This window comes from Gavialis gangeticus, unplaced genomic scaffold (genome assembly GCF_001723915.1).
Source record: "Gavialis gangeticus isolate Ggan-Ray unplaced genomic scaffold, GavGan_comp1, whole genome shotgun sequence".
Lineage (NCBI taxonomy): Eukaryota > Metazoa > Chordata > Crocodylia > Gavialidae > Gavialis > Gavialis gangeticus.
The window spans coordinates 16,282,415-16,303,793 of record NW_017729032.1 but is presented as its reverse complement, the minus strand read 5'-3'; the positions used below and the strand labels follow the sequence as shown (position 1 = coordinate 16,303,793).

The 21,379-nt window shown below is 44.4% G+C and overlaps 1 protein-coding gene across 1 annotated transcript in view; it reads right to left on the bottom strand.

Moving 5' to 3' along the window:
* FOLH1B (folate hydrolase 1B) overlaps positions 1 to 18,355 on the bottom strand; it is a 40,534-nt gene extending 22,179 nt beyond the window's left edge. The window contains exons 1-6 of the mRNA XM_019524658.1: positions 18,269 to 18,355; positions 8,786 to 8,884; positions 8,080 to 8,165; positions 6,066 to 6,185; positions 3,266 to 3,348; positions 281 to 344 (exon numbers count right to left, since the gene is read on the bottom strand). Of these exons, the coding sequence (XP_019380203.1) occupies positions 281 to 344; positions 3,266 to 3,348; positions 6,066 to 6,185; positions 8,080 to 8,165; positions 8,786 to 8,880 (448 nt within the window). The 5' untranslated portion in view covers positions 8,881 to 8,884; positions 18,269 to 18,355. The remainder of the gene's footprint in view (positions 1 to 280; positions 345 to 3,265; positions 3,349 to 6,065; positions 6,186 to 8,079; positions 8,166 to 8,785; positions 8,885 to 18,268) is intronic.
* Positions 18,356 to 21,379: the final 3,024 nt, after the last annotated feature.

Sequence of the window (21,379 nt, the reverse complement as noted above, 5' to 3'; positions counted from 1 at the left end):
AACCCTTTCCCCCGACCTGCCACATGGGCAGTGAGCTCACCGGGCTACAGTGGTGGCCTGTGCCAGAGACCATGGCTGGCACAGCAGCAGAAGCAGTGGGGGGAGTGAACAGGATGGATGCGGTCCACGGGCCACCAGCCAGACAGCCCTGTTCTAAGCTGCTCCTGAGGCAGCTATGCACTATCCCTTGCAAAGAGCTCATAGCAAAGCCAAAACTTAGCCCGAATGAAACCGCCTAAACATGATTTTCATCCAATCCACCACCCCACATAGCACGCACCTTCTACAGAGGAATCTGCGTTGATATAAGCAACTCCTCGTGCTTGTAATATTTTGGCATTCTCCTGTATTAAGAACAAAAAAAGTGATTAAACTTCCCCCTTCAAAATAATGCTGCACATATTTCCTGGAGCCTTACAGCTTTCCACATACAACCCAGCCCCCAAAATACTTTTGGAGAGAAGATTCATGTGGAGCCAAGAGGTTCTCTCTCCAGCTAGTTTACTAGTTGACACATGAATCAATCTTTTTCATGTTTTTCAATTCTTTTCTCCCAACACTTTTCAGCGACCCAGTGAACTTCACCCAAACATGCTAGAACAGAACTGCAGGGTTGTAAAGGACCTCAAAGGTCACCTAGTCCAAGCTCCTGCACAAATACATGATTTGCGTATCCTAAACTATCCCAGACAGAAGCCTATCCAACCGCTTCCTGAGAGCTTCCAGTGAAGAACATCCCAACTTCCCTGCGCTTCTTATGATTAGAAAGCTTTTTTTCCTGAAATGTAATCTATGTCAGTTTTACTGCATTCAAACTCACTGTGCGCATCCAGATGAGTGCAGTTGTGCAGTATGTGGTGCCGCAAACATGTTTGCAGTGCCACATCCCACACAGTCTGGTGTTCTCTGTGCTGCAAAGGCATGCTGCTCCATTTTTTTTTCCGGATTTTTTTTGACCCTTGGATATCCAGGAGTCAAAAAAAATAAAAAGTGGGGAACAAACCCAAACAGAGCAGCACATGCTCAGACAGCCAAAGTACACGTGGGATGGGCATTCCCCAGGGACAAGAAGTGGCAGCACAAGGTCCACTGCTGCTACTTGTCTCCAGGGAACCAAATGTCCCATTGTGTCCTGCTCTTTGTGTAAGACAGAACAGGTCTTCTGCCTCTTATTTATTGCAGCCTGTCCAATATTTTAAAACAATGCCTTAGTCTCCATTTTTCCAAACTAAACACACCTAGTTTTCTTCCCCTTTTCTCATATTGTTTGCATGCTGTCATCTTTGTCATTCACCCCTGAATCCTGTCCAGTTTCTCTAATTATTTAGAAGTGGATCTCAGCTCTGCCCCAGCTCCAGACCACACTGTCACTGCTGCAAGATGCCAGCCCCAGAACAGCTCCCTACCCAACCATTTCTAATTATCAAAACAAAGCATGGCCATCCCAACCAAATGTAGGAGCAAGGCTTTTTATTGTTTTGTTGTGTTATATGGTACAAATATTTATGTTTTGTTAAATGGCTACTACAAATGGCAGCTTATGATTTTTTCCAAGCCAGGAGTGCAGGAATGGCCATGCTGCATCTGACCATTGGTCCACCTAATCCAATATCTTGCCATCAATAGTCAAAAGTTACAACTCCTTCTGGGGAAGCTGCTACCAACCCTAAAGTAGGTATTTTTAACCTAAATGTTCAGTTTGTTTCAGACACTGCTAAACTTTTTGGTGCAAGGGCCTCCTGGGCATTGAGAACCCTAGGATAACTATGTTTTGTGAAAAATTTATCAGTTTTGTTTCATTTAACTCAATTTCATTGAATGTACCCTAGTCTTTGTGATACAGAACAGAGTGAACAGAAGCTCTTGTGTACTCTCCCTAGTTCATCCTTTATTTTGTAACCTTTCATCACTTATAACCACTATCATCCAAGACAGAATATATATATTTTTTTGCAATAAGAGCATCTGTGAATAGTAAAATAATAAGCCAGCCAACACGTCATATGACGGAAACTCAACAAGGATCCCTTTACAAGTGATTAGTACAGGGGTGGACAAAATGGCAGTTCTGGCCAGCTGCTGGACTCCAGTTCCTAGTAGTCCCTGCCCATGTCACTGCAGCTGGTTTCCAGTAGCGGCAGTGGTGTGACAGTGCAGGGCCAGGGCTTCCATGGAGACCAGCCCCAGCAGGGCACATGGGTTGGGTAGGGAGGTGTTCTGAGGCTGGGATCTTGCAGCAGTGACAGTGTGGTCCGGAGCCAGGGCAGTGCTATGATCCAATGCCCACAAGCCCCAGGCACTCCTTTTCCTCCTCCAAGATCCAGGGCACATGGGCAGTGGATTACAGCTCTGCTCCGGCTCTGGACCAGGCTGTCACTGCTGCAAGATCCCAGGGGCAGCCCTGGAGCAACTCCCCATCCAGCCACATGTCCTGCCAGCATTCCTGGGGCCAGTCTCCATGGAAACCCTGGCCCCAGGCTGTCACAGTGTTGCTGCTCCTGTTGCCTCCATGGAAACCGGCCACAGCAACACAAGCAGGGGCTGCTGGGAAAGGACGTTTGCTGCAGACCAGGCTTTGCCCACCCCTGGATTAGTGGGACTTTGTGGAAAGATCTGAATCCATACTGCCTTTAGCTTGACATATTGAATTAAATTAATAAATTGGCATTTCTCTCTCAAGGGTGGTATTGAGACAGGGTACCTTGATACTATATATTAAGACATTTGGATTGGTATGAATTGAGCATTCACTGCCTCAAGGTAGATCAGGAAGTACCTTGGGCAGAAGTGATTTTTTATAGGCCAGCAACCAGTACAAAGGACCTGATTGCTTAAGTAAAGTCCTTGAAGTCACTGGAGCTAGACCAATTTACAAAAGTTACAAGAGGAAAAGCAAGCCTGATATCTCCATTTGGCAGTGTCTCTACTCCCAGGCATATGTTGGTATATCCCCACACTTCTTGTGTTGGGACTAGCCACTGGTTTCTTGGTCAGATAGTCGGGAGCACAAGTGGCTTCTTAAGGTGAAATTCATGTGGCATGTCTGTAGCAAAAGTTAAATTAAATCTAACTTCAATTTAGTTTACTATAATTTAATAATTTTAATTTAATTTATTGTTCCTGGGGGAAGATTATTACTATTTTTAGTATTCAGTAAACAACTCTGGACACATGCATTAGAGTGCCTGAACACTCCTGAGTGGCGCAGGTAGAAGAGCTGTCATTGCGAAGAACTCTCTTAGACATTAACTGACATTAGATTTACCTCAGCCCACTCTGTGGATCCTAGCAAGCCAAATTCTTCTGCATCCCAGCTTGCAAATATCACTGTTCTTCGAGGTCTCCAGCCTACAAAAATATGCGTTGTAAAGCATCATGAGAATTATTCCAGAAATACCCTGCAATGGTGATTCACACTAAAAAAATATAATGAAAAACATGGAACTACATTTTTGGCCTTCAAGAATGATCTGTGGTAAAAAAGGAATACTTAGGAAATCTAATCTTTAATGTTATTATAAGCTTACTTATATTACAGTATTAGGCCCAATATAGAATTCTTTTTTCACTCAGTATCCATAGTGATTGAAATTTAACAAACTTCATCATACTGGCAAATAGGAGAGAGGGCAGTATTAACTTTTTGGGTAGTATTTTTACTGATTTTCCAAAGTGCCCTACTCAATACAGATTTCTGTCCTGTTTAACACAAACGAGAACTGTAGTACTTGTACCATTCTGTTACCAGAGGTCATTTCATTGACCCTCTTCCCAAACACTAACTTTTAATCCTGATATTTCCCACTATGCGATTTCAACAGACTGACTTCTAAGCAAGGATCTTACACACTGAAAGGTTTAGCATTTGATTTGAGGTCAACGCAAACCAGAATAAAGTATGCTGCAATGTGTTTTTATCTCTGTCCACTTCATCAAAGCTCTCCTTTGGGCTACTATTATTGCTTAGTTTCATTATACATTGTTTCCTGTCAGACCAACCTGGTGGCCTTCTATGACCAGATCACCAAATCCTTAGATGCAGGGGTAGCAGTGGACATAGTCTTCCTGGACTTTCGGAAGGCCTTCGACACAGTCTCTCACCCCATTCTCATTAAAAAACTGGGGGACTGTGGTGTTGAGACCTACACAGTCAAATGGGTCACCAACTGGCTGGAGGGCCGCACCCAGAGAGTGGTGGTGGATGGGTCATTTTCAACCTGGAGGGATGTGGGCAGTGGGGTCCCCCAGGGCTTGGTCCTCAGGCCCGCACTGTTCAACATCTTCATCAATGACTTGGATGAGGGGGTAAAAAGCACCCTGTTCAAATTTGCTGATGACACTAAGATGTGGGGGGATGTGGGCACACTAGAAGGAAGGAATAGGCTGCAATTGGACCTAGACAGGTTACAGTGGTGGGCGGACAAGAATAGGATGGGATTCAGCACTGACAAGTGCAAGGTGCGGCACCCGGGGAGGAACAACCAGCACCATACCTACAGGTTGGGGAACTCCCTTCTCGTCAGTGCAGAGGCAGAAAAGGATCTTGGAGTCATTATTGATGCCAAAATGAACAAGGGCCGGCAGTGTGGGGATGCGGTCAGGAAGGCCAACCGTACCTTGGCATGAATCCACAGATGCATCTCAAGCAGGTCCAAGGAGGTGATCCTCCCCCTCTATGCAGCACTGGTCAGGCTGCAGCTAGAGTACTGCGTCCAGTTCTGGGTGCCGCACTTCAGGAGGGATGTGCACAACACGGAGAGGGTACAGAGGAGGGCCACTCGCATGATCAGGGGGCAGCAGGGCAGGCCCTACGAGGAGAGGCTACGGGACCTGAACCTGTTCAGCCTCCACAAGAGAAGGCTGAGGGGGGATCTAGTGGCTTGTTACAAACTAGTCAGAGGGGACCAGCAGACATTGGGGGAGTCCCTGTTCCCTTGAGCACTACACCAGGGGTGACCAGGAATAATGGTCACAAGCTGGAAGAGAGTAAATTCAGACTAGATATCAGGAGGCGGTGCTTCACTGTCAGGGCGGCTAGGATCTGGAACCAACTTCCAAGCGAAGTGATGCTGGCTCCTGCCCTGGGGGTCTTTAAGAGGAGGCTAGACAAACACCTTGCTGGGGTCATTTGACCCCAGTACTCTTTCCTGCCATGGCAGGGGGTCGGACTTGATCTGCTCAGGTCCCTTCTGATCCTATTAACTATGAAACTATGTACAGTAACTAGGAAGTGACAGAAACAACTTTAACCTCTAATAGGTTTTAAATCCAGTGACTGAGCAAAGCAAGCTACCATGAAACAGTATTTGACTTATTTCTGAACTTCTCTCAAAAGGTTTTCTGACTGAATAAAAAGAAATAATGGCTGTTCTGGCAAGTGAATCACAAAGGTGTTACTGTTACTCAACACACTTAGATATATCTAGGAACCTTGTGTTTTTAAGCTTGTTCTTTTGCATATTTGGGCAGCATGTTTGTGCACATACACTGTGCCTGAAGTCACGTGTAGACAAACAAGTTAGCATGAAATAAGGCTATTTGGCAATACCTGCTCATCCATGTTCACACCCTTCCCTTGCACTAATGAAAGCCAACATGCAGTCAGCTTTCATGTCTCATGGGAAAAGCATGTGCACAAGGCTAGTTACTGCAGACTAGCTGACATGCTGTAGGCCCCTGACCTTAATCTACTTTGCAGTAACTCATCTCTGCATTAATATCCAGATTCACCATTCACATTGGTTTAACTAATTTATACTTAGCTGATTTGGAAGTTTTGGATTTTTTTTTGGTCTGTTAGTCCATAGACTGAGATATTTTTAAAGCAAGGAAGGACCATAAGAGCATCTAATTTTGATTTCCTGTATACCCACAATACATAGCTGAAAAGTTTACAGCATATTCAAAATATGGAGGAGTAAAGTCTTGACATATGAGAGTCATTAGGCATAGACCTAATTTCAAGCACCTGCTTGCTCAATTTACACTGAAGACAGCAGGTACAGCCTTTAGACCTTTGTCTATGAAAACTCTGCATATGCTTCTTTATTCTTTGGTTGCATTACCTTCTTTCTTTAGTTTCCCAAAACTTCTCACAATTTCATGAACCACAGCTGCCCCACTCTGAGGATCAATGCCACCAAATACCCAGGAGTCACGATGGCCTCCCAGGATGACGTACCTGTCTGGAAAAATTAATTATGATTATTTATTTAGGAGGGCCTTTTCTGGAGCAAGACTACCAGTGAAAAGTGCTTATCAATATTTCATGTAGCTTTCCAGACAATGAATAGTCTATCTCAACAGTTTACATCCTATGTGGTGGAATGGCAGAAGCCATCCTTAAATCTCTGTAGAAAAAAACCATTAAAGAGACTCTACTGCTTAACTGCAAATAGTTTCAAGCTTACTTATGTTACTGTCTATTAAAAGTTGACAGTAATTTATTTGAGAAAATAATGTCACAGACATACATAGCAGACACAACTTTTTAAAAACTGGTTGCATTTATAACCCCCTTTTTTTTTTGGACAGGCATAGTTTTTATTTATCATTTGGGCTTTTAATTTACTATGGCTAGCTTCAGCTGAAATATCAGATCACAGAAACAAACAAATCAAAACAAACTACAAAACCCTAAAAAAGAAAACTATCTAGTTTTGCAAACATTTTAAAATTTATATCAGACCGACATTCACCTCCTAGAGTTCAGTGTTTGCATAGACAGAGCTACTAACAGAAATATAGCAGTTATTCCATAGATAGACAAATCTCTACATCTTACTATGGCCCCCTCTACACACGCAAGTAAAGGCACAATGGGAACCTAATGTGCGATTCACACAATCTTGCCATGCCACATGTCCCATGGTGATCTTTCGACCCCAGGAGTTTCCAACACCCTGGAGCCTTAGGGATCATGGCAGATGTGTGACACCCCCAGAGCCTGGAGTTTTTCACTGGGCATGGTGTACCCTGTGGCTGGGAGACCCATCAGATGACAAGGCTCTCACCAGCAGGGGAGACCCTACTACTTGTGCAAATTAAAGCAGGAGGTCTAACTGTATAGCTGATTGGAGCTTTTGTTGCATGATAGCTACTTTGCACAGGTAGATAATCTCCAATTAACTGCACAATTCATCAACTGATTGCACAATACCTTTAACAGGTAGAGCAGGGGTTGTCAACCTGGGGTACATGTACCCCTGGAGGGACTTTGAAAGGTTCCAGGGGGTACATGGGGGCCCATGCCACTGCCTTACAGGAGCAGGGCCTGGAGGGACGAGAGCACGGTCACACAGATGCTGTGCTGCCACCGCTCCACCCCCCCCACCCCGGGGGTACACTTATTAAAAAGGGGGCTGCTGGAGTTACACTTATTAAAAAAAGTTTGAAAACCCCTGATACAGAAGGAGCCTATAATAGATTTCAAAGCTGTCCCAACATGTAAATGTGTACTTCATGAGTGTTCTAAACTACGAACATTTCAAAGATACAGATGTAGTAGATCCCTATCCAGATGACAGAACATGATGAGAGTTATCCAAGCCAGAATGGGAGGTGTAGTTGACAAGACGTCCATCAAAGCCAGACTAACTTCCTGCTGAGTTACCTGATGTTCTAAACAGCTGTATTTCAAACCAGAGCTGGTGGTACTACAGTTGCAGATCAAATAATCTTCCCACCCCATAAATGTCTGTAAATCCATTTAAAAAGGGGCTTTCAGATCCTGGTGGATACTTTTCCATTTTCGTTGCAAATTTGTACAACTCAAAATACCATCTTTCCATTAAAAAAAAGCAAAGACAAAAGGATGTGTTTTCTAGTTATAATGTTGTTTGTCTGGATATGATGGTTCAATCTAGTCAAGACCATGACCACCCTTAGAAAATAGCTTTTATAGTGACACAACCTGAATTCTATTGCTGCATCTCAGTGTGTATGAATGGAAAGGATGATATAATAGAACATCTCAGGATAACTTTTCTTCTTTATATTCCCTTTGCAATTACAATCCTTAATTATTTATATCTGCAGTTCACTGCATACTCAGGTAATTTGTAGGGTAAATGCATTTACCTGATTCCATTGCTCCTTTGATGGTCCCAATTACGTTGTAAATTCTTGTCACTTTATTATTACTATAAATGTGCATTCTGACCTTTCTAGATCATTAGAAAACAAATGTAAAGAGAAGAGTCATCAGGTTAGCTAATAAAACACTATCCACTTAAAATTGTATAAGATGCAACTTGTTTAGACTGAAAGCTTATGGGCTAAATTTTAACCTCAGCAAAATCTGCAGCAAATCTAGAAAAAGATTCTAATGAAGTTGCTCTAAAGTGAAAATGCAGCATTGCTGCTAAAGCAGCTTTTCAGGAAAATGTCACCTTCAGATTAGAATGCAAATTTCCTTTTTACTTTCAAAACTGAAGCCAGCTTACTTCAAAATAAACCTGAAGTAAACTTTTACTGTAAGACTTAAGACATCCCAGGTATGTTAGAAAATCTGCCAAGATGGGGAAGCCTCTTAAATGAATTTATCCCAAGGCCTGTCTAAACCAAGAACAGGTTGAGGATTTTCATACAAATCAAATACAACTCTGCAGGCATTTTGCTCAGAATTTGCTTTATCCTAGAACTCATGCCCAATACCCTCATTTCACTTAAAAACAAAGAAAAATATCAAGTTGCCAGATGTGCACAGTCTTAGTTCAAAGGCTCACACTGCTGTACCTGTGTGTTCCTGTCCCTGAAAACTATTTTTATATAAAGCAAAACTAACCTTGTAGAATAACTCCCAATGAACCCAGGGCCAATGTTGTAAGACACATTCAGACGTCCTTTCCAGCTGCTGTCTGGTGGGGCAGGTCCTCCCATGTTTCTGTTAGAAAAAATAAATGTGATTGTTTTTCATTCTTTATATTGAAGTAGTGCCCTCGAGTGTCCACGATGGACCATGACCTGACCCCATTGCGCTAGGTACCGTACAAACACAGACCAAAAAGACAGTCTATACCCCACAGTGTTATTTGAAGGAGAGGGACACTAGAGAAGGACACTAACATCAAGGGGACTTTTTGTTGCTCTGCTATCTACAGGCAACATTCAGGTCTTTAAATCTAGGTCTGTAAATCTAGATCAACTGCATGGCTTTATCTCAGTGGAAGGAGATGAGGATCAGGCATACTAATTCTGTGTTAGCAGATAGTTCAGCTTCTCCAAATGATTTAAATATGAAGTGTCACTTTTAAGTGATAAATGTGATTTGGGGGAATCAGAAGTTGTTGAAAGGTGTGCTAGATATTCTGGCCCTGAATCACCAAAACTCTTAAGCATTTTTTTTCCTTTAAGTATGCTCTTAAGTGCCAATTCAGCACAGACCCAGACCATATATTTATGCCCTATGAGCACTGTGGGAAGAAATAAATCATGGAAAGTATATTTTTTATAAAAAATATGACATCATAAGAAGAATGAAGGGTTATGACCTTTCAAGATCTATATGAGAATCAAGCTAAAACAGTATACACATTTTTGTTTTACTTAACAATGCCATTGATAGTCAACTGGTGAACACATTTTTTTTTTTTTTTACAGTACAGCCACTGCCAGCAAATGCAATACAATAAGCTAAAACTCCAATTCACAGTATGCTCCCAAGATCCCTTGAATAATCCCTTGACATTCCCTTCAATATAACTACTATCGAGCAACTGTTGTTGTATAATAAGTGTGAGTGTTCCCTTTCTCCAATCACATGCAGTATGTCACTTGGTGAGGGATGGATGGAGGGCTGCATGGTGGAAGGGTGAGAGGGAGAGAGGCAGGCATCCAGCCAGCCTGGTTAGTGGCCCTTCCTGGTTACTAGCCATGTCCCAGCAGCATTTTACTTTTGGTCTATATGACATGTATGGCCAATGGGGGTGGTTTCGGAGTGCTGATGACCATGCAACTTCTGTGGAGTCATGGCATTCCTGGAAAGTTGCGCACGGTGGACTGTTATGGAGGGATGGAGAGAGGTCGAATGCTTGGCCAGTGCTACTGTGCATCCAGCTTTTCTTGCAAGAATGAAGACCAAACAAACCCACCCACCCCCAGCAGCAAGCATGGACCTCCCAGGGCCTTTAGCAACTCTATAAAGACTTTAGCAATGCATTGCAATATTCTCTGCCAGAAGCTGGTTCTGTGAGTGGGTGGGTGGATGGGGGAGAGGGAGGGAGGAAGGCAGGCAGGCAGGTACCTTTTTATAGAGGCTTTACAATATTTTATATTGTAAAGGTGCTGGGGAGGAAAATCCCCACTTCTGTTATACTACTTTCTGTTATCATTATTTATTTAAAGTCTTCCTTCCTTCTGCAAGTCAGAGAAGCAACTCAAGGAGACAGAAGCCTCAAGGAGACAGAGTGGTGCGTGGGTAGAAGTCAGAAGACATGTACTCCAGTACAGTCTGAAGACATGTACCCCAGTCCAAATTTGCTGGGACATGGCCAGTAACCAGGAGGAGGGTGAGATGACTATGAAAAGGGCCAGGAGAACTTGTGCAACTCATGCTGATACAGGAGGCAGGGAGGGTTTTCCCCATCAAGAAGCTTTTCCTCAGTCAGAAGACATGTACCCTAGTCTGAATTTGTTGGGACATGGCCAGTAACCAGGAGGAGGGCGAGAAGAATATCAAATGGGCCTGAAGACATGTTTTCTGTATTTACCCCAATCAGAAGACAACAACTCTTACCATACTCGAGCTGATGCTTGGGCCAAAGCCAGTGAAGAAAGCAGGAGGGCTTGGCCAGCAACCAAGAAGAAAGCCTCTGCAATTCAGAGAAAAAACTCAAGGAGCTGGTGATAAGGAAGGCCCCACCTGCACCCCCCCAGCCCTAAGCCACTGCAGTGGTCATAGCTCCTGAGCACAACTGTATCAATGAATGAAATGGGCCTGTAGAATTTGTCCAGCAGAACTGATGCAGGAGGCAGGGTTTTTCCCAGCAAGAAGCTTTGCCCAGTCAAAAGACACGTACCCTAGTCTGAATTTGCTGGGAGATGGCCAGTAACCAGGAGGAGGGCAAGAAGACTATGAAATGGGCCTGCAAAACTTTTTTTCTGTATTTATCCCAGTCAGAAAACAACTCTTACCATACTCAAACTGATGCTTGGGTCAAAGAAAGTGAAGAAATCAGGAGGGCTCGGCCAGCAACTAAGAAGAAAGCCTCTGCAATTCAGAGAAGAAACTCAAGCCTCAGCTTCCTTTGTGGCCAGTAACAATTCAAAAGTTACAAGGTGCAACAGAGAGGTATACGGCAGAGGTGTACAAGTGGGGCAAAGAGCCCACAGGCATGGGCCTACTACCCCAGACCCCAGGAGGGAATCTGCCGGAGGGCTTGGCCAGCACCCAAGAAGAAAGCCTCCAAGGGTCCAAAGAAGAGCCACATGCATGATCAGAGGTCAGGAAAACAGACCTTACGACGAGGGGCTGAGAGCCATGGGGCTTTTTAGTCTGGAAAAGTGCAGGCTCGAGGTGATCTGATGGCCACCTAGAAGTTTATCGGGGTGACCATCAGGATCTGGGGGAACGTTTGTTCACCAGAGTGCCCCAAGGGATGACAAGGTTGAACGGTCATAAACTACTGCAAGACCGTTTCAGGCTGGACATAAGGAAGAATTTCTTTACTGTCCGAGCCCCAAGGTCTGGAACAGCCTGCCGTCGGAGATGGTTCAAGCACCTACACTGAACACCTTCAAGAGCAAATTGGATGCTTATTTTGCTGGGATCCTATGACCCCAGCTGACTTCCTGCCCTTTGGGCGGGGGGGCTGGACTCGATGATCTTCCGAGGTCCCTTCCAGCCCTAATGTCTACGAAATCTATGAAATTCAGAAAAGAAACTCAAGCCTCAGTTTCTTTGTGGCCAGCAACAAAACACGTTTCTCAGACAAGCCTATGAACTTCACTTCATAAACCTCCTGGATACAGAAACTCATGGACTCAATATAGACATTGGACTTATAACATGCTACAACCTGCCAGATATCTGACTCCCCAGATACCGCTCCACTTTTACCTGCTACATTCCCCTCTCCTCCCCACCCACCCCAGTCTGTCCCTCATCCCCTTATGCCTCCGTCTTCACTGACTAGCTTTCTTGCCTGCATTGCATGCCACCCTCTGGCTTCATTACTATTACTTCCGTCCAGGAAAATCACACACACCACCTGCAGGTGATTCCTCAGCCTGACAAAGGATTTTTCAACCTGAAAGCTTGCTAAGATATATTTCTCCAACTATTCAGTTGGTCTACTAAAACATACCTGATTGACCCAATGAACCTTGTCTGTGTGTGTGATTCCACAGCTCTGTACCTCCCCTACACTGCAGCCCATGCCTCACAGATGGCACCCCAGGCAGCTAAGCTGAGCTTACGTGGAGCCTCATAACTCTACTGCAACCAGCAAGCCTCAGGCCTCTCAAAGATCTTAGGAGTCTGGGCTTTCTCTAGTCAGGACTGTGTGCGCGTGGTAGCTGGCGGTTAAAAGGTGCCTCCTACACACCTTTCACCAGGGAGGTCCTTGGTCCTGGCATTTCCTGGGGGCTGCCGCACCACCGGCAGTCCACCAGGCCTCCCTACCCTGGCAGGGTGCAGTTTTAGGTCATGCCCAGGACTTGGGGCCTCCTCCTTCCTCATAGCCCCATCTCATACATCCAGGTTTGTCCTGGCACAGGAGCTCAGCAGGGAAATGTTCTTCCCCTGCTGGCTGGTGATGCAATGAGTGTCACCTCCAGCTCTGAGAGTGGGGCATTGAATGGTCTGGAAATCAGAAACTGAAAGGAAACAGGTGCAGACAGAGTGAGGAGGGTGGCACTCAGTCCGTCTGCACCTGGAGCTTGGGAAACCCCAGCAGTGGGAGGTTCACCTTCCAGAACACCAGCTGCTCCACCAAACCAGGATCCAAAGAGGTCTGGTGGGGTGTCACTATACCACCAGCAATGCTGAACGCCCTTTTGCTTACAACACTGGTTGGTGGACAGGACAGGTGCTCCTGGGCAACCATGGCCAGATCCTGCCACATCTGGCTGCAGCTTGCACAGTAGGCCAAGGGGCCACACAGCAGCAGTTCCACGTCCCCGGCAAGATAGACAGCCACCGAGGCCTCAGCACTACCTGCCTGATGGTGGGAACTGGTGCCTCTGGATCCCACCATGCAAGCCATGCTCCTGGCCCACATTGACACCACCTGTGGTGGAGGAGGAGACTGGTTAGTGGATGGCATGCTAGCACGGGACAGTGGATCCCCCTCTTCCATGTTCCCCTGCCTCTGCCCTTCTGCCTCCCTGATTCTCTTCACCAGCACCTCCGTCTACTGATCCTTACAACGCACCCCACTTTCTGTCTGCCTTTCTCCCACTGTTCCAGGGTGGCCTGCCTCTGCTTTGGGGGATGGGGGCCTTCAAGTGACAGGGGCACATGAGAGGGGGACTTCTTTTTAGGCACGCTCCCACTGGTGCCAGGCTGAGGAGGAGCAAGGGCAAAGGAATGGTGCCTGCGGAGATGCATCATCATCCCCGTGGTGTTCACGTGTTTCATTCCCTTGCTCCAGCTGGTTTTGGCTCAGCAGTACAGGCAGGTAGCATATGTGGGATATGTGCCACCTGAAAATGATCCCAGACCACACTACCCCCTCACTTCTGGACTGGGGGTGGGGCTCCTGCCTTACTCCCCACCCTCAGCAGGCAGAGGCACAACAACAGGAGGAGCTGAACCAGATGCCCCCACAGCCTGCTCTGCAGTTCCTTCTAGGGGAAGGGACCTGACTCTATAGGAACTTCAAGGGGTGTGGAGCACAAACTCTGCTTCCCACTCCTGCCCCAAAATTTCTTGTACTGCCAAACTGAGGTCCCCTACTTCAAGATTTTGCTCCTCTAAGACTAGGAGTGGGAGGCTCATGCTGGGACCTGCAATTGGGGTGCAGGAGGCTGTGCTGCTGGCACTGCTTGTTGTCATGCTGCTGGTGCTGCGATTTATTATCACACCTGGTGTCACAGGGGCTGCAGCTGCAGGCATGGCTGCAACCTCCTTGCTCCCAGTACCAGCAGAAGCCTCATGGCTGGTTGAAAAGGGGCTGTGTCTCAGCTTGAGCAGCTGGGACCTGACACCTCTCCCTTTGCCCCCTCTCACTCCCCTCCCAGACTTGGCAGCACCAGCCTTTTCAGCACACTTCATGTTTTCCTGTGCTCAAAAAGGTGTCTGACTGTGCGTAGTGTGTATATATGTAGGTGTCTGTGTGTGCAATCCATCTAATCTATGCTGTGCTTTCCTGAACAGTGCCCAGCAATCACACTGTCAGGCAAAACACAGATTTCTTTTTCTTCAGGTAAAAAAAAAAAAAGAATAATTTCAAAGGAATGGATATAGGAAAAAAAGAAATGATATAGGGATAACAATACTAGTATTGAAGTTAGGCTAGTATAGCTAAGCTGTCAGTGTAAGCTGTATCCTATCCAATCCTTTGCAAGTAGAAGACACACTCCCTAGCTAGACAGTAGCAGCTAGGAAGCAGTCAGAGTCAGTGCCTTTCAGATGCTGCTCTCTGGCCAGACAGGCTGACAGCTTAGGCACTCACAGGCTTATATGCTGTTTTTAAACTTTTTAGGTCCCTCCCCCAGAGCACTGGGATTGGAAGCGACCTCAGGGACAGTTGGCAGACACTAGCCAGGTACAGATGTCAGTCTGTTCCCCCTCTCTCCCCACTCCCTCTCCTTACTTTCTCTTTCCCCACACGCCCAGCTTCAAAACACCTTCGAAACACTGAAACACCTTTGAAACATTTTGACTTGTTTGATTTTGTTTTGAACGTTTCGACACATCTCCCGTTTTGTTTCAGATTCAAAATTTTGAGCATCAAAACACTCGAAACACCTCCAAAAGGAATCGGCGGTCAAAATTTTGCACAGCCGTAACAGGCAGCCTAATTGCACCCATGGAAAACATGCACATACTACAAGAGACAGAATCTGGCCCAGAAAGAATGAGTGACACAAATGTAAAGAACCGTTATAAGTGAGTTAAAGGTAAATCTGAGGCTGACAGCTTCATGCAAACAGTCTAGAAGTGTTGTAACATTTCTATTTCTGTAGCACTTCAGAGTTACAGAGGCTTTGTAAAACCAAACTAAATAGGACATGTCTGTCTTGCCTTATTCACAGGAAGGAAATGTATTATGGGTTACTGTACAGAAAGAATCTATTCTACCAGGTGAGGAAAAGATTAAGGCCCAGTAGCTGAACAATGAATGAAAGACAAATGATAAAGGAGTGGGCTTTGCAAAGGCATAAGTGATTTAAGAGATGAGGTCCTACTGAGAGCCAATGTGATTTAGCTTCCTAGGTCATTTTGCCCTATTAAAATTTTTTGCTCAAAGTGAGAAAATTAATAAGAAGTTACATTGCCGATACTAAAAAAAAAAGTTTGCTTTTTAAAAATGCCCTCTCATTGTTTTATTATAGTTTATGTACAGAAGACTTACAATTGAGTGTGGGCGACAGTGAGTTCAAAATTTTATAACATCCCCAGGGCTCCAGGATTTTCATGTGAGCATTACCAGTAATGCCCCTCATGGTCTAATTTTTCAAATACCCCTGCCAAGATATTTGTGAGTATGATTGTTAAGCTTTTTGTTCTCAACGCTGAATGCTGGCTTTTTTCTGGCTCAAATCAAGATTCCTGCAAGGCAGAGAGAGAGAGAGACAGAGAGAGCAAAAGCACTGCTGTAGAGCAGAGACCGAGAAAAAAGAATAGACTGAAGAATATGTACCAGCACACAATGTCCCCTTTACTGCTGCTCCCTAAACCTCTGACGCACAACCACATTAGATGCTATTGCTTAAAGATTACTGAGTTTCAGTTTGCATAGGACTTATAAAAATTAACTTGTAACATGAAAGTATATATAAATGATAGTTATACATATACATAAATGACTGTAAATTATTTGGAGCAAAGCAAGCATCTGCCTCCATCACTGATATTTGTGTATATGAGTAATGTTATATATGAGCGTCAGTTTTTTGAGTTTAATAGAATTATACATTACTTGCATCTGCATTTGAAAAATGAAGAGCCATCTCAGTGATGCCCTGAAAGCCTCTGAGCACTGTTATACCATAAATCTCAAATCATAAGAATGGCAAGGTTATTTAAATAATATCCTTTACTGGACCAACTGAGTAGCTGGAAAAAAAATTTTAGGCAAGCTTTCGGGCACAGTCACCCTTCTTCAGGCACCCTTCCCAGGACTGGGAGTCTCTGCTGGTCTGAGACTTCAAGGAATGAGAGAAGCTAAAAGTGTAACAGGAGGTCAGTGAAAATGTAAATAGGTAGAAATCAGAAAGACAAAAGGTAAAACAGGTAAGGGAGGGGGAAGCAGGCAGGGGGAAAAAGGCTGAAGGGAGACAGTGGTGATAGAATACAAGGTAGAAAGAAGTTGGCAGTGAAAAAGGAATTAGTAGATCAGGAAAACAGGAATGAGGGATGCAGAAAGTGTGACAGGATTTGCATTTTCACTGACCTCCTGTTACACTTTTAGCTTCTCTCATTCCTTGGAGTCTCAGCCCAGCAGAGATTCCCTATCCCTAAAGAAAGGTGACTGCACCCGAAAGATTGCCTAAAATGTTTTCTCCAGCTACTCAGTTGGTCTACTAAAAGATATCACTCAAAGAACCTTGCCTATCTATATCCTTAAACTAACATTATTTTCTCTCCTTCCTTCCAAATACTTCAATACTTTGAAAAACAATCTAACAAAGTTTCCCTTTGCCCTCCTTCCCTTCCCCTTGTACTTACCGTAGTAACTCGTCAGCATCATGGTAACCAATGGGATGGACAGGAATTTTTGGAAGACCTACACCACTGGCTTCATCATACCGATAGGTGTACTCTGGAACCAGAGAGCCACTTTGTATGCAATGCAGAGGAGCGATTCATACAACTTCTAGCCTTGCTGTGCTGAGGAGTTGGTGATAATTACCCTGCCACCCTAGAACTGAGCTTGGCATTTCTACAAAACACTATATTTTCTACACTGCAGAAACACATTTTTCAGAAGGCTTTTCCCAGATTCTCCCTTGGTGTCCACAATTCTGCATCTAAAACTGGCTTGGGATTGTATAATTTAAACGTTTCTCTCTAGAAAGTTCCTTTTTGTGTTTGCTTTGTTGGGATACCTTAGCGTGATGTGCCACCAGTCAAACTGGGAAAGAGTTATCCTGGTAGCCACACACTGGCTGCTGGGAGGGCAGGGATCTGGCCATGCCCCAAACAGCTTTCAAACCAAAAGGGCAGAGTGTGGCAAACTGCACAAGTTTCCGCATGACATCACAGACTGTCCTGATGACAACACCTTGTTTTGACTGTGGTGCCAGCTCTTATTCCCTGATCCTGGGCTCTTAGTATTACTCTCTGGCTTTGGACCTATGCTGCCACAGGGTCAGTTCCTGACTGTGATGGAAGCTGTAGCTTCCTGATTCGGGCTCCTTGACTGACTTGTTCATGGCCCTGTTCATGACCTCAGTATGCTGACCTTGTCTTTGACCCTACCTTGACTTTGGCTCTGGACTCAGACCCCTGAGCCTGAGCCTAACCACTAGGCACCTTTGCCCATGCTACAGTTGTGACACTTAAGTCCAGAATTTTTTGCCAAGAACCATAAAGAAAGGTGAACAACCAATATCTTATGGGTGAAAGGACTCAATTGGAATGTGGGAGATCCTAGTTCAAGGCCTTTCTCTGCCTCATATGGAGCACAGAATTGAACATGGGTCCCCAACGTCCTAGGTGAGTGCCTTAACTATTGTGCTCTTGTGGTCTCTTTCCGTTCTTCCATTAAACAATTAGAAAGTTGCCGTTCTTGTTTTGGTGTGGAACAAAAACAAATGTTGAAATTCCTCACAAAATTCTTATTTTCTGGCCAGCCACAATCTTTTGTGTAGACAACATTCCCCTATTTGGAAGCCATTGCTGAACACGGTTCATTAATAGGTTGGAGGAAGACTGGGCTTTCCTTCATATGAGAGTGTCCCGTGCAGAAATGAAACAAAAGATGAACACTATTTCCTTTGTGCAATGGCAAGAGCTGATGGATTTATGTCCATCTGTTCCAAAGGACAAGCGCTATCTCATAGTCTGCTCCCATCCACTCCTAAGATCCAGCCAGTCTGGACCTATTGGGACCACCGCGATTTCATCAACAAGACTGCCATGACTCACAACATTACTTACCTTTTGCTGGGTAACCTGGTGTGAGGGGATCCCCTGCGCCATTCAGGTTCAATACGTTCCCACGCTGGGCTCCACCTCCTGGAAGGTTCCAGCCTTTTGGATAGGGATCTACCCCAGGGGTACAATAGTCAGCAGGGTCTGAATACAGAATGACTCCCTTGGCACCAGCCAGTTCAGCATTTTTCACCTGAAAAAGCACAGCCCCATTCCCCATTTAGTCCTCTACCAGGTCCTGATCTCTCCAGACCCTAGTCCCAATGGGTGTAGAAAATGCTCAGCCCTTCCCAGAATAGACTCTGTTTCTTTGCATTGAAGGACCTGACTAAAACACGATCACCTTTCAGATCCCACAAAAGACAGCAGACATTGTGACAGGTCTTAGAATCAGATTCTTATTTACTCTAAGGCTCTTTAACACTTCTCTAACAATGCAAAAGGTTATAAATTACATTGACATCCACTGAAGTGCCCCTTGACATGATGTGAATACCATGAAGAGCTAAATTCTATTTCCCTTGGGCTGATGTGGCACTTGCAGGTTCATAGGAAAGTATGGCTAGAAGGGACCTCGCAAAGTCATTTCATCCAGTCTCCTTCTCAAGGCAGCACTGTACCATCCCAGCCAAGTGTTCTGAAAGTTTCCAAGGATGCACATTTCTCTAGGTAGCCTGTACCAGTGCTTGACTACCTTATAGTCAAAAAATCATAGAAACATTAGAAAATTAGTGAAAAACTTCCTCTAAATCTTCAACCTAAATCTTCTTGGCTGCAGTTCGAGGCTGTTGCTCTTAGTGCTGTCTCTTGTGGCCAATGAGAAAAACTCATCTCTATCCTCTCTGGTTGCTTACAGAGGTTGAACCCCCCCCAGCAAAATGGCGCTTTACTTTAAATCCACTGCGCTCCCTTCCCAAGCTCAGCACATGCCCAGAAGAGGCATCACATTAGTTGGACCCAGCTCACCCAACATCTGTATAGATTGGCTGCTTACTGGGGCTTTTTGGGCACTTTTATCTAATAGCTGATTGAATCAGCTTTACATAAATGCGCCTAAAAGCCTTGCTGAAGCTCCTGATCTATATAGATGCTGTGGAGCTGGGTCAAACTAATGTGCTGCTTCTTCCGGTAAAGCGCATTATTTTTTCTTTTCTTTTAATGTCTGTAAGCAGCCCCTGTAACTGCCTTGCAGGTATTTGAGCAAAAGAATCACTCCCTTAACTTGCAAGTGATGCTCCTATAAATACAACCTGGCCTTTTTTTCCCATAACAAGAGCACACTGTTGGTTAATACTCAGCTTATGAGCAGGTCCTCCTTCTCCCTTCTCCCTGCTATTTCCAGCCAGCATGCATGCAAGACAATTCTACTTCACCACAGAGAAAAATAAAATCCCAAATTGTGTGTAAGCATCAAAAACTGCATTTATGTGGCTGAGTATGTACCATTCACATGCATGAAGTGAAACAGAATTTAGCCTCAAAAGCCTTTAGGTCAAACAGAATTGGGCCCATCATTTTCTTACATCGTGCAACTCCCTCTTGAGTTTGGTACCCTGCTGAGAAGCTGATACAACACAGATAATTGGGACTTGTTGCTACTTTGAATACTACCCAAGAGATAAGTGGACCAACATGAACTAACCTTCCCCAGAGCATGACTGCACCAAACATAAATCTAGTTGGTACCTTGCCACTCAGACAAAAGCAACCACCTGACTAATGAAATGCTGAGTGAACAATAAAAATGTTTAAGCAGTATGGAAACATGCTGAATTTTTAGTTGGTAAGAAATGTATTTACTCTGAGGATCTCCTGAGAGGTCTCTAGATCATACTAGAAAGAGAAAATATATGATTTTAAAGCAGGGGCAGGCAATTATTTTGGGCGGAGGGCCACTTACTGAATTTTGGCAAGCCATCGAGGGCCACATGACAGGCAGCCAGGGGCAGATAAATATTAATTTCCTAAAATTTTTAGGGGCCCTGTGGGCCAGATAGAATGGCCTGGCGGGCTGCCTCTGGCCCGCGGGCTGCATTTTGCCCGCCCCGGTTTTAAGGGCTCAAATCTGCTGCTCAGCTGAAAACAAGTGTAACTGAAGAGTAATGGTGTACTTTCATCTTATAAAGGCACAAAAGCCTATTCTGTGTATTGTTTCCCACGGGGAAGTGTTTTCATATTAATTATTTTGGTAAACAGCATCACTGCTTAACTCTCCCAGCTGATCTGGTTTTGAGATACCATCTATCTTATCCTAGCTTTCTAAATAATTTTGCTGCCCAGTAACACATACCAGAATAGTATATGAGGGGCAAATAATCTGCAACTCAGTGTCACAGTCCAGGTATTTTAATCAAAAGCTACCACAGGTGACTAGGAAATGCACTGTTTGCCTTTATCCCCTACCCTATTCTTAATCAATTTAAATATAATCTGACAGTGCAGTCACTCCATCAGACATGCATGAACTAATTTTTCAGTAGAAGACACAGCATTTCCCACATGTTGACACATGAATTAGTTTATTCGCTATTCCTTTTAGCATCAATTAAGCCATGTAATTTCCAAGCTTTAGAACTGCTGCACATTACACACCTTAAGTGTGAGATGACTTCAATTTAATTTTAATTCATGCTATAAAAACAATGCCCTCTCTGATTTTATTAACCTTTTCTATCCAACTGGTTTCTGTATATCCTAGGACCAAAAAAGCATTATTAAATGCAGAATAATTTCTGAATATTATATTACATTATTTGTATGACATTTTATACGTGAGACTGATAACTATTATAAACAAGTGTTTATATAGTTGGGCACAAAATATTCCTGAAGGGAATATCACAAATTTGGTGTCCTCATTTAAAGTTAGCACTTGAGTCTCTGAGTTAACTGAAAATATGTAAATCACCTATGAAGTGTAATCCTGCTGAAATTCAAGTTGAGGGACTTTTTAGCATTGACTTCAGTAGTAATTAGAGCAGGTGTGGGTCTCAATAGTGACTTTCTCTTTCCCTCTGACTGACCCAACCCTGTGACCACAGGGAGAACAGATACAAACATCTTGATGTGTTGGAGAACAGGCTTTGTGTGTCCCAAGCAACACCAACTCTATATGAC